At 42.5% G+C, this 27274-nt stretch overlaps 1 protein-coding gene across 2 annotated transcripts; it reads left to right on the top strand.

Moving 5' to 3' along the window:
• Window positions 1–26264, top strand: VAMP4 (vesicle associated membrane protein 4). Of its 2 annotated transcripts, XM_066371516.1 has the most exons (9): window positions 4–148; window positions 1931–2096; window positions 3125–3243; window positions 7328–7374; window positions 10915–10965; window positions 15188–15288; window positions 16211–16290; window positions 20733–20784; window positions 24736–26264. In XM_066371516.1, exons 3-9 carry the CDS (start codon window positions 3178–3180, stop codon window positions 24762–24764), a joined length of 426 nt encoding a protein of 141 aa, XP_066227613.1. In that variant the 5' UTR covers window positions 4–148; window positions 1931–2096; window positions 3125–3177; the 3' UTR covers window positions 24765–26264. The 2 variants fall into 2 exon arrangements, with proteins under 2 accessions (XP_066227612.1, XP_066227613.1); XM_066371515.1 differs by lacking the exon at window positions 1931–2096 and having other exon boundaries at window positions 1–148.
• Window positions 26265–27274: the final 1010 nt, after the last annotated feature.

Below are 27274 nucleotides of genomic sequence, written 5' to 3'. Positions count from 1 at the left end.
TGGCGCCTGGCAGCGGAGCGCCGATGGGCTCGATGAGCGGGGGTGCAGCTGCGGCGCTTCGGCCGATGCCGGGTGGGCCCCCGCTGCCTCCGCTGCCCGCCTTCTTCGGCTGCCAGCTCGTTCCCGCAGACGTCCCGGGGAGGCTCAGGTACGGGCCCCGGCCAGGTCTCGGGGGTGGTGAGGAGGAAGGAGACGGACCCGACGCCCCGGCCCCGCAACGTCCGGCCTGGGGGTCGCGGTAGTGACCCGAGCGGGAGGAGGCTGGGGCCGGGCCGGGCCCCGTGAGCGTGCGCGGCGGGGAGCGCGGGGTGAGGAGCAGACCTGGGGCGCCCCAGGGGGTTGGGGGCGGGGAGCCGTCGGCTGTGAGCCCGGTTCGTGTCGGGCTTTAACGGGCTGGGTTTGTAACGACAGGTGCGGGCAGTCATGGCACCGGCGGGTTGGGGATAGTTGCGTCCTTGTCCGGTGCGACTCCCCGGTTCCCCGGAAACGGCACCAGCCCGGGCTGCGGGCGAGCAATGGGGAAGCGGGGGCGCGGACCGGGCAGCCTCTGCCCAGGGGCCAGCCCTGAGTGAAACGAAACACGGAGGGTTTGGAGATTACTTCTTTGCTAGCGTTAATTAAACAACAGGTTAGGAGTTTGTGACGTGTACAGCCCCCGAACAGAGAACGCCCTGCCTCTTCCAAAAATACGTACGTGACATTGTACACGCCTGAGGTTGACTTAAGCAGCAGCCAGTGATGACATCTTTTAGGTGACTGCACTGCTGTTCTGCCCTCTGTGCTGCACTGCATCGTGAAGACTCTTATTGACATGTATACTTGGACACGAACACCTGAGTGCGTGCGTGTCTTTTGAAGAAGTCATCCTTGGTAGAATATGTATAAGTCTACGATTTCTAAGCATGGTTTTCTTCCATGAGTTGTTTGGTACGCATGTCAGTTGGCCTGTGGTTCATGATGTATGGTTAATTAATCCGCCTCCTGCTTTGCTGATGGCTTTTCTGTTTGTCACACACTAGTTTCCTGCCTTCCTGAGGCTGATCCTTGGATTATGGGACCTGAACATGGGTCTTGTTGACCAGGAAGCTTTTAGCTTCACTGTAATTTCGTAGATGTTATGTAAGTCAGTCTGTTAATTTGCTTTGAGACGTTGAGGCAGCCCCCCTCTGTGGGGTTTAACATGCATACAAACTACAGGTGTAATGAAAAGCTCAGGACTTCATTGCTTCCTTTGTCATTTGTTTATTATGCACTCTGTAACATTTCTACACAAATGAATTATTCTGAAATAAAAGATAAATAAAATGGGCCAGGTGTACATGACAGAAATATTGTTGCATGAACTCAAGAGTTGTTTACTCAGGTGGCAAGAATTTGTTTCTTGTTACACATGGTTAAAATTCTGGTTTGGAAGTATTTTTGATCAAAGAAAAGCATCTATCAGTTGTTTTGATAGGAAGCCAACTTAAACTTTTATTTGGTTTATGAAACTGGTCTCTGGGCTTGTTTATTTATTTATTTTTACTGGATAACATTAACCAACAAACTGATGTCTAGCTATACTTGATTTGAAAATTGCCTTTGGTTTCTTCTTCTTTTTTTTTTTTTTTTTAATTATTGTGACAATTGCATGTTGATTTGTACCCAAGTGTATTTTTTTTTTGTACTAGGAATCATCAGTTGTTTTGCCTTTGGTTTCTTCTTGCGGAAAAGGAAAGAGAGGGCTGCTAGGTTGTTACAGGGAAGTGGTCTTTCTAGGACACAGATGTGTATGTACCCTGGTGGGCAACTAACTGAACATATATCACAACCAATCATACACAGCCATTGATTAGTTTAGGCCTGTGTCTCTGCTGTTTCAATGAGCAGAGAAACTAACACTATTAATTACTTATCTTTACTGAGTCTTAGTGCTCTTTTTGTTTTCCAGTGCCTACTCCAGAGGAGTAACAGAAAATACACGTAAATCCCTGCGCTCAGTCCCCAGCCATAGTAACACACCGGGCACTCCTGAGCTGTTCTCATTCATCTATCTTCTAGCCCAGGATACTGAAGACTTACATCTGTGTGTCAGCTTTTTCTCAAGAAACTTTTGAGTATGTTGCATACTAAAGCAGTTTTTGGGAAAATCGCAATACATATTAGCATTTAAAAGGCAGTGAGACTTTCTATAGGGGAAAAAAAACTGGCTTTGTTGCACAGTACTTACTAAACATCCCTTTTCTGGAAACACCCAGGGCTATGCTTCAGAACAGGATGTTAACAAGTTGACAAGATGGTTTTGAACATATTATCTGGTGAAACCATCCCAACTCCACGCAGAAGCCTAGAAAGCACTATTTTACAGATGAGGGAACTGAAGCATTGTTGAAGCAACTAACCTAAAGTGGGAACTAGAAATGTTCGCTGTCTTCTCTAACTCTCAAGTTGAAATCCTAAAGCATTTAAAGTCTCATTTTCAGGGAGGCACCTCCTGTTTCTCCCCTCCTATACAATCTGCTTTTTCATTTCATAAAAACTTTGTCCCTGGCCGGCTGGCTCAGTGGTAGAGCGACGGCCTGGTGTGCAGCAATCCCGGGTTCGATTCCCGGCCAGGACACACAGGAGAAGCGCCCATCTGCTTCTCCACCCCTCCCCCTCTCCTTCCTCTCTGTCTTTCTCTTCCCCAACCGCAGCCAAGGCTCCATTGGAGCAAAGTTTGCCCGGGCGCTGAGGATGGCTCTGGTTGCAACAGAGCAACGCCTCGGATGGGTAGAGCATCGCCCCCTGGTGGGCGTGCCGGGTGGATCCCGGTTGGGCACATGCAGGAGTCTGTCTGACTGCCTCCCCGTTTCTGGCTTCGGAAAAATACAAAAAAAATAAATAAATAAAAATAAAAACTTTGTCACTGATTTCCTCCATATGTTCTTCTAAGAAAGTTAGATACATTTTTCTCATGATTTTTACTATTTCTTATGTATTGAGGCCTAGTGTGGGAGTCTCTGGAATGGAGCGAGTGAGAAGGAAGTACTTGTAGTTTAACTTGGGGAAGTGTGGGAGACCTCTTCACATAGAGCCTGTACTCTGTTATAAGTACTTTATAACCAGAAGTGTCACATCTCAGAAAATGTATTTTCTCTTTAAGGTGGTGAGTACTTATTCCGGGAAGTAGAAGAGTACTTCTGGAGTAAAAAAAATATGCCTCCCAAGTTCAAGCGCCACTTAAATGATGATGATGTCACTGGTTCTGTGAAAAGTGAAAGGGTAAGTTTAGAATCTTAAGCTTTAAAAAGAAAGATTGAACCTGACCAGGTGGTGGTGCAGTGGGTAGAACGTTGACCTGGGACACTGAAGACCTAGGTTTGAAACCCCGAAGTCATCAACTTGAGCATGGGGTCATAGACATGACCCCACGGTCACCGGCTTGAAGCCCAAGGTCACTGGCTTGAGCAAGGGGTCACAGGCACAGCTGGAGCCTCCTGGTCAAGGCACATATGAGAAGCAATCAGTAAGCAACTAAAGTGTCACAACTAAGAGTTGATACGCCTCGTTTATCTTTCTTTCTCTCTCTTGCTCCCTCTCCCCTCTCCCCTAAAAAATTTTTTAAATGTGTTTTCATTCCCTTTGTAAGTAATTTGATTTAGAAAAATCTGAAATTTATGTCTATATCCTAATCCCATCATAGTAAACATTAAAAAGTGTATGTTACTTAAATTGGTGACTCAGCTGAATTCTTTTTCCATTACTGATCACAGCTTCTCTCCAGTCTCTTCTCTCCAAGGGAATTGTATACAAATATGCAATATCTTATTCAGAACTCAGGAGGCAAATGTGGTTGGAATTTAGAACATTACAGATTGTAGAAAATTAGATGCATATTGTATAACAGACTTTAGGGCAGGGGTCCCCAAACTTTTTACACAGGGGGCCAGTTCACTGTCCCTCAGACCATTGGAGGGCCAGACTATAAAAAAAACTATGAACAAATCCCTATGCACACTGCACATATCTTATTTTAAAGTAAAAAAAAAAACAGGAACAAATACAATATTTAAAGTAAAGAACAAGTAAATTTAAATCAATAAACTGACCAGTATTTCAATGGGAACTAGGGGCCTGCTTTTGGCTAATGAGATGGTCAATGTCCGGTTCCATATTTGTCACTGCCAGATGTAACAAGTGATGGGACGTGCTTCCGGAGCCGTGAGGCATGCATCCCACGTCACTGGAAGTAGTACTGTATGTGAGCGATGCCATGCTTTGCGTTTCTCACTGACCACCAATGAAAGAGGTACCCCTTCCCGAAGTGTGGCGGGGGCCGGATAAATGGCCTCAGGGGGCCGCATGTGGCCCGTGGGCCGTAGTTTGGGGACCCCTGCTTTAGGGGGTCTGGAGCAGCACCACCAAACATTCATACTTTTCAATGCAATGTCTCATACTAAGTATTGATATATAAATAAAATGTATAAGTAAATTAGCTAGCATCAGTTCAGGTCAGATTTTCATCCAAATGAGTTTTGGCTCCAATCTTACAAAATCTCTTGGTTTTTCTAAACTTTTTAGATTTTGGAATTACATATAAAGGATTTTGGTCCAGTGATTGTCCCAGAATCCAGAGTGATATTTATATAATGTTCAGTTTCTAGTTTATTCCATTTTGTGTAGATATGTATGCATCTAGAAATTATGCACCATTTTGGAGACAATGTTTGGTACGAACATTGTAGATAGGTTACTTTTACAGTAAGTATGCAATAAATATTTTTTGAGGGAAGGAATTAGCATTATTCTTATAAATTGTGGTAACACTGATTAATATATGAATGTCAAATGTACAACTTTATAATATGACACCTATATACTCTACATTTCCAATTTTACACCATTATGGTCAGTACATTTGTACTTAGTGTGATTTCAGTCTTTTTAAATTTATTGAGACTTGTGTCCCAACATATGGTCTGACCTTAAGAATGTCCCATGTTCATTCTCCCGTTTTGGGATGGAAAGTTTGTAAATGTCAGTTAAGCCCATGTGTCATTTAAGGCTGATATTTCCTTGTTGACTTCTGGAGTCCCCTTCTGTTGTATTTTTGGCTCTCATTTAAAGAAGACAGTTCGGTGGGTTTTAGTACATTACAGAATTGTGCGGCCATCGCCTCAGTCTATTTTAGGACACTTTCATCATTCCAAAAAGACATCGTGTACCTTTTAACAGTCATCCCCCATTATCCTCATCCCCTCAGCCCCAGGCAACCACAGAGCTCTAGATTTGTCTTCTGGACATTTTATATAAATGGATTTATACAATATGATGTCTTTTCTAACTGGCTTCTTTGGTTTAGAATGTTTTCAAGGGTTATCCATGTTATAGTATGTATCAGTACTTTTTATTGCTGAATAATATTGCTATATGGATATATATACCACATTTTATTTATTCACTCATCAGTTGATAGTCATTAGGCGTTATTTCCACTTTTTGGCTATTATGAATACCACTGCTGTGAATATTCATGGACAAGGTTTTGTGTGAACATGTGTTTTTGTTGATCTTGGGTATACCCAGGAGTGGAATTGCTGAATTCCACTAATAGAATTACTCCCCATTCAGTGTTTTAAAGAACTGCCAGATGGTCCCGAAGGGGCTGCCTGGTTTTTACATGCCCACAGACAATGTGTGGATATTCTAGCTACTCCACATTTCTCCTCACCACCAGTGTCTTCTCACCAACAGTTGTTAATTATCTGCCTGCTTACATGTGAAGTGCTATTTCATTGTGTCCCTTTAGCCTTTTGTGATACTGTATTTCTAGCTCTCATGTTTGTTCAATGAATGGGTATAAAAACATTGGTTTTAATGGCTGTTTCTCATTGTACAGCTATAATACAAATACTTTATCTTTAGTAGCATCCTCTAAAACAAACTATCAAAAATGTGTTACTTATTAGCTAGAATACTGGTCAAGAAATATTTGTTGAAGGAATTCAAGCATCTCCCTGAATATTACTGACTTAGAACCTCTTTTCATATGGTGATTGGCTAGTTCCTCTTCTATTGGGAATTGGTTTGTCAGAGCTCTTTATATAATACAGACATCAGACCTTTGGTCTGAAAGTATATTGCAGATTTTTTCCCCCCAATCTTTTACTTGCTGTTTAACCTTGTTTATGATGTCTTATGTTTTTTATATTTTAAATGTTAATATAATCCAGTCCATTAATCTTATATTTAAAACTTCTGGGATTGTGAGTTGCTTAGGAATAACTTACGCATTTTAAGAGCTAAATATATATTTCATATCTTTTCAGTCTTTGTGATTTCATAAATAAATGCATTTAAGATCATCTTTTAAGTACTATTTTGATGTGTCCTGTGATTTTGTTCAGTGATGTTCCCAGAAACACTCATTTCTGATGAGTCTGTTAAATTTCCATTTCCATTTTAATGCTAGTTAGAAGAATGTTTTAAAATTTCCTTTTGTCATTTGTTCTAAGTTCCATTGCATTATGCCCAGAGAATGTGACCTCTAGTTTTGGGAATTTATTATAATTATTTTGTGGCTTATTCTTTTCTTGGCTATTTGAAAATAAAATTTGCTACCAAGTTCTAATTAATTTCTTTTTTGTCTTCTTGGTCTCTCCATCTCTGAACAGTATGCTAAATCTTCCCTATAATTTCAAATGTATTTGTTTCTTCTTGTAATTTAAGTAGTTTTTGCTTAATATATTTTAGCCACCAGGCCCTCGGCTGCCGGTGAGCGCTCTTTGGCCTGGTCTTTGGTTGTTCCTTGTTGTCATTTGGATCTCAGCTCTGGTTTCACCTCTGAGAGTGATTTTCCATGACAGCCTAATCTCATTGAGTCACCCTGTCACTTTCTATCTCGTCACTGTTTTAATTCTCTGCATAGCATTTGTCACCATCAGATAGCTTTCTATTCTTCAAAGGTGGTGCTGGATACTTAGCACCGTGCCTAGCACACAGGAGATGCCCAGGCACATTTGTTAGATGAAAAGTGAATGGAGAGCGACTGGAAGGCAGGGAGAAGGAGAAGGGACTGGCTCCGCCTGGTGGCCCGCATTCCTCACTCCCACCCTGCTTTGGTGACCTCTGCCTTGTAGTCAGTCATAGCTTTGCGCTCTTAAAGCATTTTCTCTGGAAAGTCTGCAAATGTGATTCTGTGTGTTTAGTTCCCAGTGAAGCACATGTCATTACTCTCCCCCTTGGAAGCTCGGCGTTCAGAAATTTTACCAGGACAGAGCTTGTTTTATTATACCTCTGGACAGTTTATAAGCCCTGGGAATCTGAAAACTCAAGTCATTGTTTTTCTTTCTTTTTTTTTTAACAGAGAAATCTTTTGGAAGATGATTCAGATGAAGAAGAGGATTTTTTTCTGTAAGTTTTTTAACAGCTCTTTTGGGATGTAATTAACATATAAAGTTTACAATATGAGTTCTGCACACCTGTGAAACATCACCAAAATCAAATACAGTAATAAACACAGCCATCCTTGTACCTCTTGGTAATCTGTCATTCTCCCATTCCCTAGGTAGCCAATGATCTGCTTTCTATCACTATAGTTGTATTTTCTAGAATTTTTTTTTGTAAATGGAGCTGTGAACTATGACTCTACTTTTACTGACTTAATTCACTGCATATTGAGAGTCATCCATGCTGTCACATCTATCAATTGTGTCTCTTTATGTCTGAGGAGTACTTCATTGTATGAACACCCTGCAGTTCAGTCGCTCAGTCGCTTATTGATGGCTATTTGAGGTAGTTCTAATTCTTAGCTGTTATAAACAAGGCCACTGTAAACATTTCCTGTAGGTTTTTGTGTGGACATCTGCTTTTGTTTCTTTCAGGTAATGGTTAGGAGTAAAATGGCGGGTGGGTATACAGCTTTTTTCCAAAGTGGTGTCCCATGTCATCCCCACCAGCGTTGTATGAGAATTCTAGGCTCCAGATCCTCGTCAACGCTCCATGCACTCGATCTTTAGTTTCAGTCATTCATGTGGGCGTGCAGTGGTATCACGTTACAGTCTTAATTTGCATTTCCCTTATAATGAATTATATTGAGCATCTTTTGTGTACATATTTTTCATCCTCATTTCTTTTTTGATGAATTAATATGTAAAATCTTTTGCCCAATTTTAAATTTGTCTTAAGAGTTTTATGTATTTAAGAAACAAGTTCTTTGTCAGATATGTCCTACAAATATTTTTTCTCTATTTGCCAGTAAATCTTTTCATTTTCACAACAGTATCTTTTGAATATCAAAGTTTTGATTTTGATGAAATGAATTTATTAATTTATTAAAAATCTATTTTTTCCAAACCCAGTGTCACTAAGAATTTCTCCTGTTTTGTTTTCTAAGAGTTTACAGATCTGGCTTTAATGTTTATATTTATAATATATTTTATGTTAATTGTTATATATGATTAATTGGGGGATTTGGGGGGGGCATATGGTATCCAGTTGTGCCACCACCATTTGATGGAAAGATTATTCTTTCCCCATTGAATGGCCTTGATACTTTGTCAAAATTAATTGACCTAATTTGAAGCTCTGTTTAGAAAGGGCTCTCATACAGGCCTGGGTTTGTATTTGCAAAGTCAGGAGGCATGGCGTCTTGTTGCAGTTTACTCCACGGGGTAATGGAGAGCTGTGCCTGAGAGGCAGCATTTGCCTCCTTCTTTGCTGTAATGTTGTGAAGGTTTTTGTAGAGGCTCCTCCCCAGTACAAACATTATATAGAAAGTAATTGAGCCTGACCAAGCAGTGGCGCAGTGGATAGTGTCGGACTGGGACGCGGAGGACCCAGGTTTGAGATACCAAGGTTGCCAGCTTGAGCACAGGCTCATCTGGTTTGAGCAGAGCTCACCAGCTTGGACCCAAGGTCGCTGGCTCGAGCAAGGGGTTACTCAGTCTGCTGAAGGCCCGCAGTCAAGGCACATATGAGAAAGCAATCAATGAACAACTAAGGTGTCGCATTGAAAAACTAATGATTAATGCTTCTCATCTCTCCGTTCCTGTCTGTCTGTCCCTATCTATCCCTCTCCCTGACTCTCTCTCTGTCTCTTTGAAAAATAATAATAAATTTTTTTAAAAAAGAAAGTAATTGACAACCATGAAGCAATGAACAAAAAGAGTCTACAGGATATGAAACAAATCCAATTATAGGAAATAGTATCATTTTTTGCAGGAAGGACAGATAAAGTGGGAAGATAATTTCCTACAAGTGACAAGATTTACATAGAATCACAAAGCTAATTGCTGACAGTGCTGGTTATGGTAAAAAGCCTTAGTCTGTGCCACAGCTGTCAGAAAGAAACAGTATTGCAAAGAAGGCCAGACGCTGTGGTTAAGTAAGTGGTTACCTGGATGTAACTTAGATACCCTTGTAGGGAACACTAACTCTTCAGGCAACAGTGTACTGCTAGAGGTCCACTCCCACCTAACACTGGGCATCTCCCAAAGGGCCCACCAACAAAACTAGCACTCTTGTGTCAAGTCTGACTTCCACACCCTGTGGTTTTGTCTGTGTGTTGAAAGGGAGATACACCAAAGTTCTTGAAATAATTTTTAAAAATTAATCAACACTCATGTTTATAGTAGCCAAAAGGTCATAAAAGCCAAAAGTTAGGAAGCAACCAAGTCTCCATCAGTGGATGGAGAGAAACAAAATGTGATATATGCATATAGTGGATTTTTAGTATTAGTCTTAAAGAAGGACATCCTGACACATGCTACAACATGGGTGCCCTTCAAGATGTTAACGCTAAGTGGAAGAAGCTGGTCACACGAGGATAAACTGTATGATCCCTCTTGCATGAGGTCCCTGGAGTAGTCACGTTTATAGAGACACAGGTAGAAGGGAGGCTGCCAGGGGCTGGGCGGATGCAGACTGCGGAGCTTGTGTTCCGTTAGTACAGAATCTGTTTTCTTTTGTGTTTTATAGTTTATACCTTATTCTCTATTATCAGAAGAATGATAATTAATTAAAATATCCAAAAGTTCTTTTAATTCTAGAATTTTAAAACACATTAATCAAAATAATACATTGACTAGAATAGAGAAATAATTTGAGAAATGTTGATATTTTCAGATTCCTTCATTTCTCTTTAGCCACATTGTTGAGTTTAAGATGAGTAATCAAAAACCATAGTTTGAGCCTGACCAGGCGGTGGTGCAGTGGGTAAAGCGTTGGACCAGGATGCAGAGGACGCCAGTTCAAAACCCCAAGGTCGCCAGCTTAAGTGTGGGCTCATCTGGTTTGAGCAAAGCTCACCAGCTTGAGCCCAAGGTCACTGGCTTGAGCAAGGGGTCACTCGCTCTGCTGTAGCCCCTTGGTCAAGGCACATATGAGAAAGCAATCAATGAACAACTAAGGAGCCACAACGAAGAACTGATGCTTTTCATCTCTCTCCCTTCCCATCTGTCTGTTTCTATCCTTCTCTCTGTCACCAAAAAAAAAAAAAAAAAAAAAATTACTTTGAAATTTTTAGTGTTTTGAATGGATTTTTCTCTTTATCCATCCCTGATAATCAGCGTTTCATTATAGCCCCAATTCAAGGTGAATTGTACTTTTAGTTTTCTGTAATCGATCATAAAGCAATCCATACTCACTGACACTTCAGTTACGGTATTTCAAAGTTTAATTATTAGAACATCCTGTGTGTAACTAAGGTTATATAAACCCTAATTTCTCTGAAAGTTACAATATTTAGAAGAAGTTGGTTGTGGCCAGCATTAAGTACCAACAAAGGACAGACACGATTACATATCCTGCAGTTCCAGTAATATCAGTAAATGTGGTTTCTTACAGTAAATGACTGACCCGTGTTTAGAATTCAGCTTGATTGTATTTTCTGTTTTCGTTTTTGTCTTTCGGATGCTCTCAATTGTTCATGTGCACTTGGTGTTTTGATTTTAGGAGGGGACCATCTGGACCAAGATTTGGACCTAGAAATGACAAAATTAAGCAGTAAGTTTCTGAGATACTCATTTGTTTAAATGGTTATCATTTTTCTGTGTGGACCACAGGTGGACACACTGCTGCCTTTGAGCCATATCTGGCTGCCACCTGCTTTTGTGTATAAAGTTTTATTGGAACACAGCCATGCCTGTTTGTTTTCTTATTCTCTCTGGCTGCCTTCAGACGACAGTGGCAGATTTGACTAGTTGTGACAGAGCTTATGGCTGACAGAATCTGAGATGTCTCTTATTTACCTGGCCCTTTATAGAAAAATCTTTGCTGAGGCCTGATTCAGACAAACTAGAACTGCTAGGTTTTAAAAACCCAGTAATTCTTTCTGTTTTCACAAAGCTACCTCTGAATTACAGCTAAGGGAATGCACTTCCTGGTTCCTGGTTTTTCTTAACTTGATTGCCTCATGTCAAATCTCTTTATTTAGCACAAATCAAGGTCTGTTTTGGTTTTAAATCTATAGCATGAGTCCCATTTTCAGAATAAGAGCAGGATAGTAGATTTGGTTCTTTGAAGTACAGCTGTCTTTTACATACTTCCAGGGCTTTTTCATATTGATTACTTACCCTGACCTGTATATTTGATCTAAGTGTTATGGGTGATTTTCAGTCTGAGGCTTGTGCTGCATGGATAGTAGGCGGTAGCCGAGGAGGCTTGGCGGTGATAACGCTGTAGAGCAGTGGTTCTCAAACTTTTTGAAGTCGGGACACATTTAAAATCCTACAAATTATTGTAGGCACACTATATACAGATTTCTGAGAAATATGTTATAATAATTAAGTCAAATATTGAAGAAAAAAATATAAAGCCCAAGCGTGCTTTTATGGTAATTAAACAAAATAAATATGACAAAAATTAAATTTATTCTGACATTAAAAAACACTTTTATGTTACAGTTTTTGAGTTATGGTTTTTAGAATTCGTAAAAGGGGTTAGAAAATTTAAAAAACCGACAAAAAAGTTATCTTTTTATATATCATATATAGATACATTCTTAGTAAGATTTAGTAAATTCGGCAGGTCCTGGCACAAATGTGTTAAGTTTTTTCATTCTTGTGTTTATGAGAAACATGAGCTTGATGTGTCCTAGCGATTTCTTCAATGTTTGGGCATATATTTGAAAGGCAAACTCTCATTTCCTCATCAATACATTAAAGCATTCCTCTCTTTTTACTCTTGTGTTGAGGGTAGAAAATCTTAATTCACATAAATAGGATGTTGAAAATTGTAGTAAAATGTTCAAAGCTTTTTTAGATATTGCCACATATTTTTCTTTTATAGAAACCCTAAAGGCTTCAAGAGACAATTCCTTATGTTTAATCATCAATCCACGATCAGTGGATATAGCTGCCAGTTCTTTTTCTGTTAATGTTAAACCAAAATCACTTGAAGCTTCCATGGATGGGTTTCTAATCCAATTGTATTGTTCAGTGTTAAGTGATGGAAAATGCTATAAATTAAATTCTGCCCCTCAGCCTTCAAGTCCTATTTTATTTACACTTAACTTTTGCTCACTTCCAGAATCGGATTCTTCAATATCACGCTTCTTTTTGAGAAATCTATCCATTTTATTTGGGTGTATTTATCTAAAAATAATATAATGATGTATTAATAATAAAATACGATGTGTTAACAAAAAGCGGTATTTCATAATGAAATGGTATAATAGAGTAGCTATATTTATTTTTATATCTGGGCACATGCCACGAACCAATGCAGCTAGTAATTCCAGGTCCCAAGTGGGAACAGTGTGGAATTAAGAAAATACGGGGTCAGGAGGGTCCTGTAATTGCTGCTGGCAAGAACAAAGCGCACCCAAAAACCACATCTTGCTTTATTTATAGGGCAAAGTGGGCCATTAGCAAATCAATGAGATCTTTGATCATGTTTCCAAGGCAACCCAAGAATTTTACCAAGTGTAGAAAACTGCCACCATACATATCATCTTAACTTTACACCAGACAAAGGATAGAAGAAACTTGCCTCCAGTCTTTCCGGGGAACATAGGGGGTAGTGTAAACAATCCAGCACCACAGCTGAACAGCCTTTGCCACCTAATCAGGCAAGTGAGGTGGGGGGTTGGACAGACTGTCAGCTTATAGCCAATTCCCACACCTCTGTCCCCCCCAAAATCTAAACTCCAAAAACCCTGTTGGTTTTTTGGTCCCCAACAGGCACATATTTCTCTGGAATACCATAGGGCGCACCTGGAAATCTTCTAGGGTGCACACTTTGAGAACCACTGCCGTAGAGCGTAATGTTAGACAGAGATAAGCTTGGCTGGAAGGGAGGAGGACTGTACAGGGCAAGAAGAGCGCTGGACCTGACCAGGCTGTGAAGAATAACTGTGGAAGAGGCACTGAATGGCTCCGGTTCAGATGCTCAGGAGAGATGGCCGCTGCCCCGCTTCTGGGTGCAGATGGCAGGCACACAGTGGGAAGGGGACTGTAATGGGTATCACGTTTTTAGTGAGATTCTTGGCCTTTAGTCAGGTAGCTGTTGGTGTGAAGAAATAAATATGTCCACAATTAGCCTAATCCTGCCTCATGGATTCTGAACTGGAGAGCCAAGGTACAAGGAAGTCGATTCGAGTTCTACACAGGATGTTTTTGCTTTCTGCTGCTGTGTGACAAAGTACCCTGAACTTAGGAGCCTAAGAAAAGACATGTTTATCATCTCACATTTCCCATGGTTCAGGAGTTGTCACTGCAAAGTGGGCCCTCTGCACAGGGTCTCAAAATCCTGAAATCAAGGTGTCACCGTTACTTCTTTTCTAAGTTAATGTAACGTAGTTTTTGTCTGAGGACTGGAGTAACAGAGGAAAAGTGGACATTAAAATATCCGCCATGTGGCCTGACCAGGCGGTGGCGCAGTGGATAGAGCATCGGACTGGGATGCGGAGGACCAGGTTCAAGACCCCAAGGTCGCCAGCTTGAGCGCGGGCTCATCTGGCTTGAGCAAAGCTCACCAGCTTGGACCCAAGGTCACTGGCTTGAGCAAGGGGTTACTCAGTCTGCTGAAGGCCCACAGTCAAGGCACATATGAGAAAGCAATCAATGAACAACTAAGGTGTCGCAATGAAAAACTGATAATTGATGCTTCTCATCTCTCTCTGTTCCTGTCAGTCTGTCCCTATCTATCCCTCTCTCTGACTCTCTCTGTCTCTGTAAAAAAAAAAAAAAAAAAAAAAATCCACCAAGTGTACTCTGGAGAGGAGGCAGCTAAAAACCAATTATTACATTTTTGAATTTATATTAAATCTATTGAACAGCTGAAATTTGGATAGAACAGGTCGCCCTCACCAGATATAAAGGAAGAAAATCATATATTTATTTTGAAGAACAACAGAAAGTGTGTCCTCTTTGCTCCATGATGGGTTTTCAGACCTTCCTGGTGTGCCAGCTGTCTTAAACACTGTGTAAGAGAAAACTGACGGGCAGCGGGAGTTACACCCCTGAACGTCGGTGTGCTCTAGCACCCTTGGCATTTGCGTCCTGCCCGGGCTCTGTCTCCGTCAGTCCTAGTGTGTGTTTGCCAGCACCCTGAGCTCCCCACCCCCGGCCATGCCTGACAGCGGAGAACTGAGCCTGAGCCTGACCACAGTGAAGCTGGGGGACTAATTCTGCCAGTCACTGAGCAGTCTGACGGGCCCTTGAATGAGCGGAAATGGGCCAAAACTAAACTACAGGTTCAATGTGGCTTTTATTTCAATCATGTTGTCTTTATTTCCTGAGAACTCAAGCCTGCAAATGGAAGAACATAGCCATCATACCATAACCATTTCATAGCTGAATTATTCTGAGAACTCGCTATTTTCTACCATGTCTAATGAAAGTTTCAAAAATTATAAAATGTTTGCCTGATCAGGCGGTGGCGCAGTGGATAGAGTGTCGAACTGGGACGGGGAGGACCCAGGTTCAAAACCTCAAGATTGCCGGCTTGAGCACGGACTCACCAGCTTGGGCGTGGGCTCGCCAGGTTGAACCCAAAGGTTGCTGGCTTGAGCAAGGGGTCACTCGCTCTTTTTTAGCCTCTCGGTCAAGGCACATATGAGAAAGCAATCAATGAACAACTAACGAGCTGCAACAAAGAATTGATGCTTCTCATCTCTCTCCCTTCATGTCTGTTTGTCCATCCCTCTGACTCTGTCTCCGTAAAAAAAAACACTAAAATTTTTGAAAGAAAACTACATATTTTGTTTATCTCTTTTTAAAACTAGTGTTCAGAATCAGGTGGATGAAGTTATTGATGTCATGCAAGAAAATATTACAAAAGTCATTGAAAGAGGAGAGAGACTAGATGAACTCCAAGACAAATCAGGTACAGACATTTCACGTATTTCCTGATATTATTAACCTTTGTGCTGATAGTTTGCTTCTCCCATTTTTCTACCAAAAGTGTAGGAACCATGACTTAAGTTAGTGGTGTTTGGTTCTTAATTTATGACTGTCATGTTTTAACTTTAGCTCCCTGTACGTACTGTGAATCATCTCATTATATATTTCTTTAACTGATTGGCTGAGCTAAAACTACCCTGTTGCGGAGTCAGAGTGGAGTTTATCTTTTTCCTGTGACATTGCTGGGCTTTGTGTTCCTCACAGTCTGGGCACCACGGCACACGCTTCAGACTTCCCTGAAGGTCTCATCTTTTGCTTTCTCTGGTAACTCAGTGCCTTTCCTTACCGACAGATGCTGCTCTCTGTGCGGGTAGCAGTTCCTGGCGCATATTAGGCATTCAGATATTGCTTCAATGATGAACGGCTGAATAGCTGATTAACCCTTAATAGACTTGTTTAAACAAAAATCTGACTTAACCACTTTCAAAATTCATATTGTTTTGCTTCTAAGTCAGTCACTTTTGGTGCCTTTTAAGAATGGAACCTCCACATGTCAATTTTTTTCATGTAGCTGTGCCAAGTTCTTGAATTTTTCAAGAGTATTTTCTTACTGGAATTCATAAGTTTGTTTGCAAGGCTTGAGGCCTGGGAAAGTCTTCTCTTAATCTTATTGTAAAAATGGATTGAGCAGCCGGACCTGCGGCAATCTTTTGGGTTTTGGGTTTTTATTTTTATCAATACAGAATGTCAACATTTGTGGGTGGAGGAAAAGGAGGATGTTGTTTTTATGCTTAAAAGGGGATGCATTTGCAGAAGTAGAAATTGGTATCTCCTTGGTTTTGTGAGACTAGATAAGAGCATCCTGTGATGTCGTTTAATCCTTCTCCGTCCCCCATGTGATACAGAAAGCTTATCGGATAACGCCACTGCGTTTAGCAACAGATCCAAACAGCTTCGGAGGCAGATGTGGTGGCGCGGATGCAAAGTAAGTCCATCAGATGTGTCGGAAGGGCGGGCCAGCACTCACGTGCTGTGCAGAAACCAGCAGAAAGGGCTCTAGGTTGTGAGTTCCAGGCGGGCGGATTGTGGTTGCCTAGCTTGTTGTATCTCCTGAACTGGGACTCTAGGAACTCATAAATATGTGTTGAATTAATGGTTTTGGGAACAGAAATAATTGAATCAGGCAAGCCTAAAAGTGTGTTTTCATGGACTTCCTCATGGAAAATTATCTACATTTTAAAAAATTACTTAGCTACCTCTAAATTTATAAGGAAGGCCCTGGCCGGTTGGCTCAGTGGTAGAGCGTCGGCCTGGCGTGCAGAAGTCCCGGGTTCGAATCCCAGCCAGGGCACACAGGAGAAGCGCCCATCTGCTTCTCCACCCCTCCCCCTCTCCTTCCTCTCTGTCTCTCTCTTCCCCTCCCGCAGCCGAGGCTCCATTGGAGCAAAGATGGCCCGGGCGCTGGGGATGGCTCCTTGGCCTCTGCCCCAGGCGCTAGAATGGCTCTGGTTGCGACAGAGTGACGCCCTGGAGGGGCAGAGCGTCGCCCCCTGGTGGGCGTGCCGAATGGATCCCGGTCGGGCGCATGTGGGAGTCTGTCTGACTGTCTCTCCCCGTTTCCAGCTTCAGAGAAACACAAAAAAATTTTTAAAAATTTAAAAAAAATAAATTTATAAGGAATATTAATTTGTCTTATACTTTGTTATCAGTACCTTTTGGAGCAGCCTGTAGCATTACATCCACATTAAAAAGAGGAAAAGCTAAAGAAAAAGATGATTTTTTAAAAGGGGCGGGGTGCAGTTTATATGTCAGAATATGGCAAGTGTGGCTAAGAAAAATGATCTATTATCATTATTTCAGAGAAATAAGAAATAAAAGAAATTTTTAACAAGGAGAAAATGAGTATTGTTATATACTAATGTATTCCTGCAACCCATTTACATGAAAGGAATTTACTTCTTAAATCAAGTATAGCTACGAATCATTAAACAGAAAATGTTTCTTTTAAGATTTCATCGCTGTGAGCAAATCTCTTTCCTCCTGATTCTATGGATCATTTTTAGTGTTGTTGAAACCTTAGACGTAAACTCATTGCTTTTAGTCTCTCGTTTTCAAGTTGGGCAATAAATTTCTAAACTTGACTTTCACATATACTAAGGATTTCTTCCAAGATTTGCTTTGGATTTACTTATTTTTGTCCATGTACCTGTAGAAACCTCTTAACTTTCAGAAACAGAACTTGGGAAAGAAACAAGCCCTATTGCTCCTCTTGCCTCGAATTTAAATTTTCTATTTTAAATTATTTAAATAATAAATTTTCTGTGTTCCTTAACTCCTCTATTTCTATAGAAGTTGTCTATTTCATAGACATCTGGAAGAACAGAAGGTCCTTGAGACATTCACATTCTCCCCCTACACACATGTGCACACGCAACGCATTTACCCCCTCCCCCGCGCCCCCGGCACGGCACATTCACCCTCTCCTCCCTCCTCCTCCCCACTCACACACACGACACATGATGTAGTCGGGAAGAATGCTCAGTGTGCATGTTGCCGAGTTTTCTTAGCCACATCTAAAGCTTTTGTATTTTATGGGGTTCAGATCAGAGGAATTGTATGGTTTTAAGGGGGAAAGTTGAATTAATTTTGAAGGTATGTTTTAGGTAGTCTCCATCAGTACTGTTTTCTGGATTGACTTCATGATGGTGATGTAGGAAGGTCTTAAAAGAAGGGACACAGGACAGAAAGTAGATCAGAGGTTGCAGGTGGGTCAGGGGAGAGAGTGGAAATTGACCACAGCAGAGCATGAGGGAACTTTTTGGCGTGCTAGAAATGTCAGATATTTGATTGTGATGGGTGACAACTATATATTTGTCAACATCCATCAAAATGAACTTTAAAAGAGTGAATTTTAGGCCCTGGCCAGTTGGCTCAATGGTACAGCGTTGGCCTGGTAGTGCAGGAGTCATGGGTTCGATTCTCGGCCAGGGCACCCAGGAGAAGCACCCATCTGCTTCTCCACTTCTCCCCCTCTCCTTCCTCTGTGTCTCTTTCTTCCCCTCCCGCAGCCAAGGCTCCATTGGAGCAAAGTTGGTCTGGGCACTGAGGATGGCTCTATGGCCTCTGCCTCAGGCGCTAGAATGGCTCTGGTTGCAACAGAGCGACGCCCCAGATGGGCAGAGCATCACCCCCTGGTGGGCATGCCGGGTGGATCCCGGTCGGGCGCATGCGGGAGTCTGACTGCCTCCCTGTTTCCAACTTCAGAAAAATACCAAAAAAAAAAGGGGGAGTGAATTTTATTTCTATGAAATACATCTAACTTTAAAAATAAATAGAGAACAAAAGTAGCCAGTGGGTTGGGAGGGAGAAACCCCGACCCCACCTTCAGGACTGGAGGCTTCTTCATGTCTAGAGAGCAGCAGATTTGTCCGTGTCACTTGGAGGAAGAGCTGTGGACACGCACGACACAGTACTGTCGTTTGCTTGTGTGCATTTCTGGCAGTGTTAGAAACCCAAGGAAGGGCCTGACCAGGTGGTGGCGCAGTGGATAGAACATTGGATTGGGTTGCAGAAGACCCAGGTTTGAGACCCTGAGGTCACCAGCTTGAGTGTGGGCTCATCTGGTTTGAGCAAAAAGCTCACCAGCTTAAAAAAAAACCAACAAAACTCACCAGCTTGACCCAAGGTCACTGGCTGGAGCAAGGCATTACTCCCTCTGCTGAGGGCCCGCGGTCAAGGCACATATGAGAAAGGAATCAATGAACAACTAAGGTGTCCTAATGAAAAACTGATGATTGATGCTTCTCAACTCTCTCTGTTCCTGTCTGTCTGTCCCTATCTCTGACTGTCTCTGTTAAAAAAAAAAAAAAAAAAAAACAAGGAAGGAAACCACTGAACTGTTTTGAAGTTGATGCTGGTGCTTAGCATTTATGTCTTCTCAGCCTAGTGCCGTTGGTGGAGCGGATGGGCGCACGTTTGAGGGACAGGTGAAAAACCACTGGAAAATTCCAGATTGCTTTAGGAATGTTTTTAGGTTAAATAAGAGAAACTTCCATATATTCTCAGAATCCCTTTGTCGCTAAGTACTTTAGAGTATAATGGGGACACAGACACCTACTGATAATGAACCTCCTGCATCCATCTGATCTGCATTTTTGTGTTACCACAATTAATAATTTTAATAGGCACCCTGGTGTCCAGATTGCAGAGCTTCCCCATCACTTTGTCCCTGTGATGAATGTAAGAGCAGTGCAGCGTCACCAACAGTTCATGTTGGAAACATTTAGTTGGCTACCTCTGGTTACAACCTGTGATGCTCAGAATGTTCATGTGTTTATAATAACTGGGCATCTTTTTCTGAATGAACCATCTTTAATCAACAATCTGAAAATCTTTGGTGCGAATAAAACTCATTTGAATTCATCAGGAAAATCAAGTCAATGTGTAATTTATGTGTGTTAGGGTTAAATGAGGGATATGACAATATTATAGAGAGAAATGATGTAAGCTTAAAATATTAATTAGCTCACTAAGGACTTACCCTGAGATTTCTCCTCCCATTGGTGAAACTGCCACACAGAATCCTCTTGGCCAAGTTATTTATTACATAAGGTTATTCATGAAGACTCTAAATTCTCTTCCTCAAAACAGAGATAAAAACACCAAGAAAAAGGAAAGGGAGCAAAAACAAACAGAATTCTCACATACTTTGAGAATACCATATTTCCCCATGTATAAGATACACCTTAATTTTGGGGCCCGACATTTGAGAAAACATGTATTACATAAAGTTATTAAACTCAAGTTTTATTCATCATAAATTTCATACAACTTCCTCATCACTGTCAAAACTCCCATCCATTAGCTTGTCTTCATCTGTGTCTGATGACGAATCACTGTTTTCAACAATGAGCGCAAAAAGCGGGAAATGCAAGTAAAAAAATCTATAACCACTGTATAAGATGCACCCAGTTTTTAGATCCCAAATTGGGGAGGGGTGTCTTATACATGGGGAAATATGGTAATGCCATAAAAATGCTGTCTCATACTATATATATTAGGTCATTTGTATTGGATGCCTTTGTTACTCATCCTGTCCTGAGGCTTTTTAACAGTAGGTTAATTACCGTACTTTTCCTGCTCTTGTTAGAAACAAGTGCAAGAAATTCTAGACTCAAACAACCCGATCTGTGAAGCTTTGATTGGTGCTGTTCACTGTGCAGTGAGCCTGGAACAGTAAAATCCGAGCAAGTAAAACCGAGTTTGGAGAATCCTGATTATTCATGAAAAAAAAGTTGAAAACCTTTTGAGGAATGATCCTATTCACTAATTAATCAGTGTAATATGGTAACTAGCACAATAAATGGTCACGTGAATATAGTCAAGATTAATATTAATACCTTTCTTACGCCTTTTTGTGTGTTGTAGATAAAAGCCATCATGGCTCTGGTTGCTGTTATCCTTTTGTTGGTGATCATCAGTAAGTATTGATTGCATTATTTATTTTGAGGAGTATCATTGGTTTCTGAGTTCATTTTCATTTACTTTCAGTCTGCCCGGGGTGACTATCAGGATTGAGAGTAGTGACTTTGACCCGAGCTCCGACAGTGCTCCTGAGCCGGCCACAATCTCGGGGCTCCGTGATCCATGGAAGGCCAGATACGGCCACTCTCACACCTGGGCCATCACTCACTTTCTGCTTTATTTTTTTTTGTATTTTTTCTAAAGTTGGAAATGGGGAGGCAGTCAGACAGACTCCCACATGCGCCCGACCGGGATCCACCCGGCATGCCCACCAGGGGGCGATGCCCTGCCCATCTAGGGTGTCGCTCTGTTTCAACCAGAGCCATTCTAGCGCCTGAGGCAGAGGCCACAGAGCCATCCTCAGCGCCCGGGCCAACTTTGCTCCAATGGAGCCTTGGCTGCGAAAGGGGAAGAGAGAGACAGAGAGGAAGGAGAGGGGGAGGAATGGAGAAGCAGATGGGCGCTTCTCCTGTGTGCCCTGGCTGGGAATCGAACCCGGGACTCCTGCACGCCAGGCCGATGCTCCACCACTGAGCCAACCAGCCAGGGCCCACTTTCTGCTTATTAACGTTCAGGTGTGGCAGCTTACATTTCTTAATATGGTGTTTGAAGGAAAAATCTAGGTAAATTCTCCAGATATTTTTGTATGGTTTTGGATTTGAGCTTGATTTCAGTCATTAATATCCTTAATATTCTTTGTAAAGTGAGATCATTTTCAATACCTCCTTTTCCCCAAGGCTCTTGACCTGTGTTTACGGGGACTCGATGAAGCTGTAGAAAGGGTCTCGAATAACCATTTGAAATATTCCATGGCAATATTCCCTTTTTTAAGAGAAAAGAGTTTCATTACAAAGAAATGGAGTGGAGCCTCACCCGTGTCTGTGGGTTCAGGGTTTGTGCGTCTGCCTGCTGGCTGGCATTAGTTTGTGACCCAGACTGGTCCTGAGGTGCCTTCAGTCACTGTGTTCAAACAGTGACGAGTCTAAGCCCCTGACACACGCGAGCCCGTCAGGTCTGATGAGCCTGTGTCCACCTTCTGGTGTTTTGCTCTCGTAGAGTAAACCAGTGTCCTTCCCAGACTGGTCAGTGCCACGCTTCACACACTTCTGTGCACTGCGTGGATGGCCTCGCTGTTTACACGGCCCACAGGTGCAGGGCCGAAGGCTGCCTGGTGTTGGTAAGTGCCGGCCGGCAGGCTGTACCTCAGGAGAACCAGTTCGTCCGGTGGGCTTCATGCAGGCCCGAGTCTCCATGCTGCTGGCCCTGAATTCAGCGTCACTGACTAGACAATGTATGCTACGTAAGCTGTCTTTGAACAGAAACACATGAAATGAGGTTATATATTAATTGGTTGACAAAGTGTCGTACCCAGAGGCACACAGGAGTTTAACCCTGTATTTTCCCTAGGAGCGATGGCTCGGTAGTCAGTAATTCATTGTTTGTGGTGACTTTCTAGAACATAGTGCATAAATCAAGAATCAGCCATAGATGAGCCTCAGTGGCCGCCAGGGAAGAAGGGCCCTCCCGGAAGGGGGACTTGGCCCCCTTGTTCCAGGTAGCAGCGCGAGGGGGGTTGTGCAAACTGCTTGAGGCGTAGCTCTGTGCCTGAGTCTGTACCCTCACAGTGAATATATACACCTAGGTCCTTATCCTTCTAATGACAAAAGCGACTTCAAACAGGCAGTCTGAGACAGGGGAGCTGACTGGCATGCCACAGTGTGATGACAATCGTCAGTACTTTAAGAACTAGATGACTACAGCAGTTATAAAATGAGAATTATGCAGTAAAGTTCAGTATTTAAGGTGTGTGCTGGCCTGGCCCAGACCCCTGGGCAGAAGCAGTCTACTTCCCTAGTCCAGCGGCTTCCCGTCTAGGTTGGACGGAGCCTGGGGTCCGAGGGGGTGCTGGTGACCCCGGTACAGCCACTGTCAGGTGGGAGGCACCGGGAGGGACCTTCCGGTAGGGGTGTGGACACATCTTACCGATGTCTTTTCCAGAAGTTTTCCTGAAGATAAAGCATACCGTCTAAAAGTGTCAGAGCAAAAGTTCCCTGTGTAAATGACAAAAAGTGACACAGTTGAAGATCTGATGACAACATACCTGACAGATTTGTTTTGCTCTGTGACACACATTTTAAGATGACTGGAATGCAAATGAAAATATTAGGACATTGTAGAGTCTTGGAAGTTTTATACAATTTCAAAAAAAGAACATTCATCTTAGTAATAATCTATGCATACAAATACATTTATTTTTTATTTGACAATGCTTCCTGCTTCCCATATAATTTTTACATACCAAATAGGCCTTATTTGTTTAATCTCCCCCTTTTATAAAGAAAGAAATTTTCTTTGAAATGTCTTGGGGATGCTTTTAGATAACAGCATGCCCAATTCAGCCCCGTATTTCTTACGCAGACAGCGCTGGCAGAGCCCTTGGGACGGCCGGGAGGTTCTGCAGCTCTGACTTCCCGTAATTTAAAAGTTCTGTTCTTCGTCAACCAAGGCCAAGAAATTGTTTTGGGTCTGAAATGTGCTACTTACGAGTGCCACTCCCTAGGTTGGTGGCCACTTCCTTATGTGACTCAGAGGGGCCTGGGCACCGTGCTACCGGTATTCAGGGGGCTTGAGTACTTATGTGTACCCGACAAGACAGAAGTTCCTTCTAACCCTGAAATTGGGGGTGTATTTCTCTGTCGTGGACCCTGTCAGACAGCTACATATCTTATCCAATGACTCTAAACACTTCTGCAAAGGTTTCTAGTCACCTGGAAGCACCCCTAAGGGGCCAGAAGGAGCAGTGGTATCTCTTCTTTGGAGTGAAAGTCACCATATAATTTCAGTGTTAAAACCAGATGGCGTTGGTCCTCCAAGAGAACCCAAACTGTAATTACATTAGATGGCCACAAGATGTCACAGTAAGCTCAGTTACGGGGGGGAAAAAAAGACAGGTACTGACTGGTGAATAACAGAATAATAACAAAAGTGACTCAGGGGTGTGCCCTTCCCCCATAATTCAGCCATCAGATAAGGAAACCACCTCCTGGCACCACTGCCTGGACATCCTCTGTGGACAGTCGGGCTAAGGGATACCCCTCCATGTGGTACTAAACATTTGAAGGACACCCCCTCCCTTCACACATATACCCGATGGCTTCTTCCAGAGGGCTCCCCCTCCCTAGCCCAGTGAAGCTGTGGGCATCGGTGTCAGGTGTGGGCACCACCCACAGTGCCGCTAGGGGCGCCACATTTAGCTCAAGGGAGCCACGTCCTTTTCTGCTCCTTGAAAAGATGGGGTGGCGCTCCTGACAATACGTTAAACACAGAAACTTTCATTGCTGAAAGCTTTTCACAGAGAAAGATATTGAACCAAATGCTAACCAGAAAAGGACTGGGTCCTGGGCAGGAAGTCTCTGCCTTCCACCCTGCTGTCATTTAACGTAGGACATCTCAGAACTTCCTTCTTGTCAGTGGACAACTTGGAAAATATAGACCAGCATAAAGAAGAAAAATACAGTTCACCTGTGACCTTCCCACTCAGAGACAACTACAGTTAATATAACTATTGTAGATATGTCAGGTCTTCCTATTAATATACAAACATGTTTTTGAACTGAGATTATGTATACTTTCTTATTAATAGATTTTCCCATGTTATTATGTAGTTTAAAACTTTTAGCAGCTGTATGCTAAAGTTCTGCCGTAATCTATTAGATAAAAATGCCAGCATTAGCCACTTCAGTGGCTTTGTGATGCGCCTGCTTCTCCATTCCCTTTGGTTGTCCGTCGTTACAGCCAAACATTCAGGCTACATGACCTGCTTCCGGAAGTAGACACAGCCGCCTTTAGGAATACTGTTTCTAATGTGGCCTACCTTTTTCTGACATGCTCCTTTTTTCTCTCACAGTTCTTACAGTTGTGAAGTACCGTACTTGATTTGAAGACAAGAGATCTGCATTAAACAAAATGCGGGACAATAACAATAAAAGATCGCTGCATAATTTAAAAGAAACCCATGTATATAACTTTCAAAACTTCTTTTTCAAGAAATTAAGAGGCAAGTATCACTTCAAATTGGAGCATTGAGAAATGTCCCATTATCTTCCCTTCTAGCAAAATGTGCTTTTACTAATTATGTGTGGGGCCAAGACAGCCAGCCTGTTTTCCTGGGTTCCAAGGATCTGATTTGAAATGGATACTTGCCAGTTCAGTGTGTGTGCAGCCGGCTCGGAGCGTGACATCTCCGTGGCTGGAGCGGCCCCAGGACTCGCAGCATGCGCTGAGGGGCGGTCAGGATGCCCGTGGAGCCGTCGGCCGGTACTCGCAAGATCCTCACAACACGGCTGCTCTGCAGGCAGTTGCCGTGTGTGTGTGAGTGTAACAAAGGTGTGCTGTGAGCGCTCTGCCTTCAGCTGTCACTGACAACATTCCAGTAAACCTGTTTTTGACTCTATAAGGGAATGTGTAATAATTTCTTGGCATTTAAATTATGGAAATGGGAATTTTAAACAATATGAAAAGCACAGAAATACAGCACCATAAAGTCGAAGATACTAAAATCATTGGAGAACGTCATTATAGTTTCTGAAAATGTCTACCAAGTCATGGTCCAGCCTCTCCCCGTTAGCCTCCTGCAAGGAGGGGCCCGTCCTGAACAACATCCACAGCTAACACATGCCCTGTGTTTATTTTCACTGGTAGCTTTCCTCTCTACCTTCAGCTAAGCCTGTACCAGAAGTGCTCGTGGCCCCAAAATCATCCGCTTAGGTTTGCAGTTTCCGCATTTGCTGACCATCCGCGGGAGATGCATGCCGGACAACCAGGTGTCAAGTAGCCAGCAGTGAGGAGCGTGAGGTCAGGGGCCTGGGTGGCCATCAGCCAGTCGCCAACCAAGTGCTGGGGTCACCATCTCAGTCTGTTTTCATGACAATAAAACATGTTAACTCTAAAATGTGTCAACCTCCTTGTATTGTTTAAACAAGTTGGTAAAAATGAATCCTCTGTTGCGATGAGGAAGCTTTCATATTGAAATTGGAGGTTCTGCAGCAACTTATGCGCTTGGGCACCTTGACCTACAAATACAACTCTAAATTTGAAATGGGGAAATTATCCTAGATAGAGTTGGTTTTGTCTGGTTTTGTTCATTTTAATTCAAAATGTATGAAACAATCTTTTTAAAAGTCCTACGGGATTAGCACTAAGAAGCAAAAATGCTCTGTGTAGAAGGGAAAGAATTTTGAAGGGGGGAAGGCAGATTAAGAGATACTCCAGACACCCGCAAGTTATGAATATCTAAATGTAACTGCTAAATTCTATAGTTCACGAAGAACATTTAAAGAGAGAAAAGTCTTACATATTACGGGATGTTATCTCAGGTCTCTCCACTCTTTGCAAATGTCACTGTAAATAACATAATAATACTTTTTTGACAAAATACCCAGGAAAATGAGCATTTTTTTAGAGTCTCCATAGCGAATCTAGCTCAGCAATGGAACTATTTGAACAGACTCAGCTGATGTGTGCATGCGTGTACGTCCGTCCATCTCTCCCCTTTTCCGGGTGTTGGAACGAGACTCGTCTGTGGTTCATTTTCCATTACTTGGTGTAGAAATCTAGTTTCTCCATGGTACCTGTCAGTTAAGATGAAGATTGCTTCTCAAAATTTCCTACTTCCAGTGTTTCTCTGAATAAACTATGCTACCTTTAAAGAAATATAAAAAATTACAGAATTTTTTAAAAACTTAACCATAAAAAAAATATTTCTGTGACAATATAGTATCTATGTAGTTCTCTTTGCATTTCAGCGTCTCGCTGCGGGGACACCGGCAGTGGACACGTCCCTGCGAGAGCTCAGCGCTCCCGGTGTCAGTCCAGTTTGTCATTTCATCTCTCTCGGTCTTAATTAATCCTGAGACCCAACGGCTGGCATGTTGCTGACTTTATTGTGGTAACCTTGGAGATAAGAACCTTTTCGAAGTCAGAAGAAAATACGTTCCATCAAAAACAGTGTTATTAAACAGCAGTGAAGACCAGCAGAGAAATTCAAGTAGCTTTGTAAATACTAGTGGGTGCCATGGGAAGTCAGGTCCCTGTTTCCACAATGCCTGGGACATCCCCTCCTCGGGGCTTCGGTTCCACGACGGAGCCTGTGGCCCTGCAGCGGTTCTGTGACTGCGGTACCGGTTAGCTAGCTCCTCCTTCGGACTGGGACCCAGTAATACCTGTGGGCTCCGGCCCCTCTACCATGATTAAAGATGCCGTGCTGATCTAAGCAGATGATTTTGGGACTGTGAGCACTTCTGGTACAAGGGTCAGTTGAAGGTAAAGAGGAAAGCTGTCAGCAAAAATAAGTACAGGGCGAGCGTTAGCTGTAGGATTTCATTGAGGACTGGCCCCTCCTTACTGGAAGCTAACTGGCATCGCCCTCCAATTACATACACGTGGGG

This window comes from Saccopteryx leptura, chromosome 2 (genome assembly GCF_036850995.1).
Source record: "Saccopteryx leptura isolate mSacLep1 chromosome 2, mSacLep1_pri_phased_curated, whole genome shotgun sequence".
NCBI lineage: Eukaryota > Metazoa > Chordata > Mammalia > Chiroptera > Emballonuridae > Saccopteryx > Saccopteryx leptura.
The sequence above is the reverse complement of the archived record's forward strand: the minus strand, read 5'-3'. Positions and strand labels throughout refer to the sequence as shown.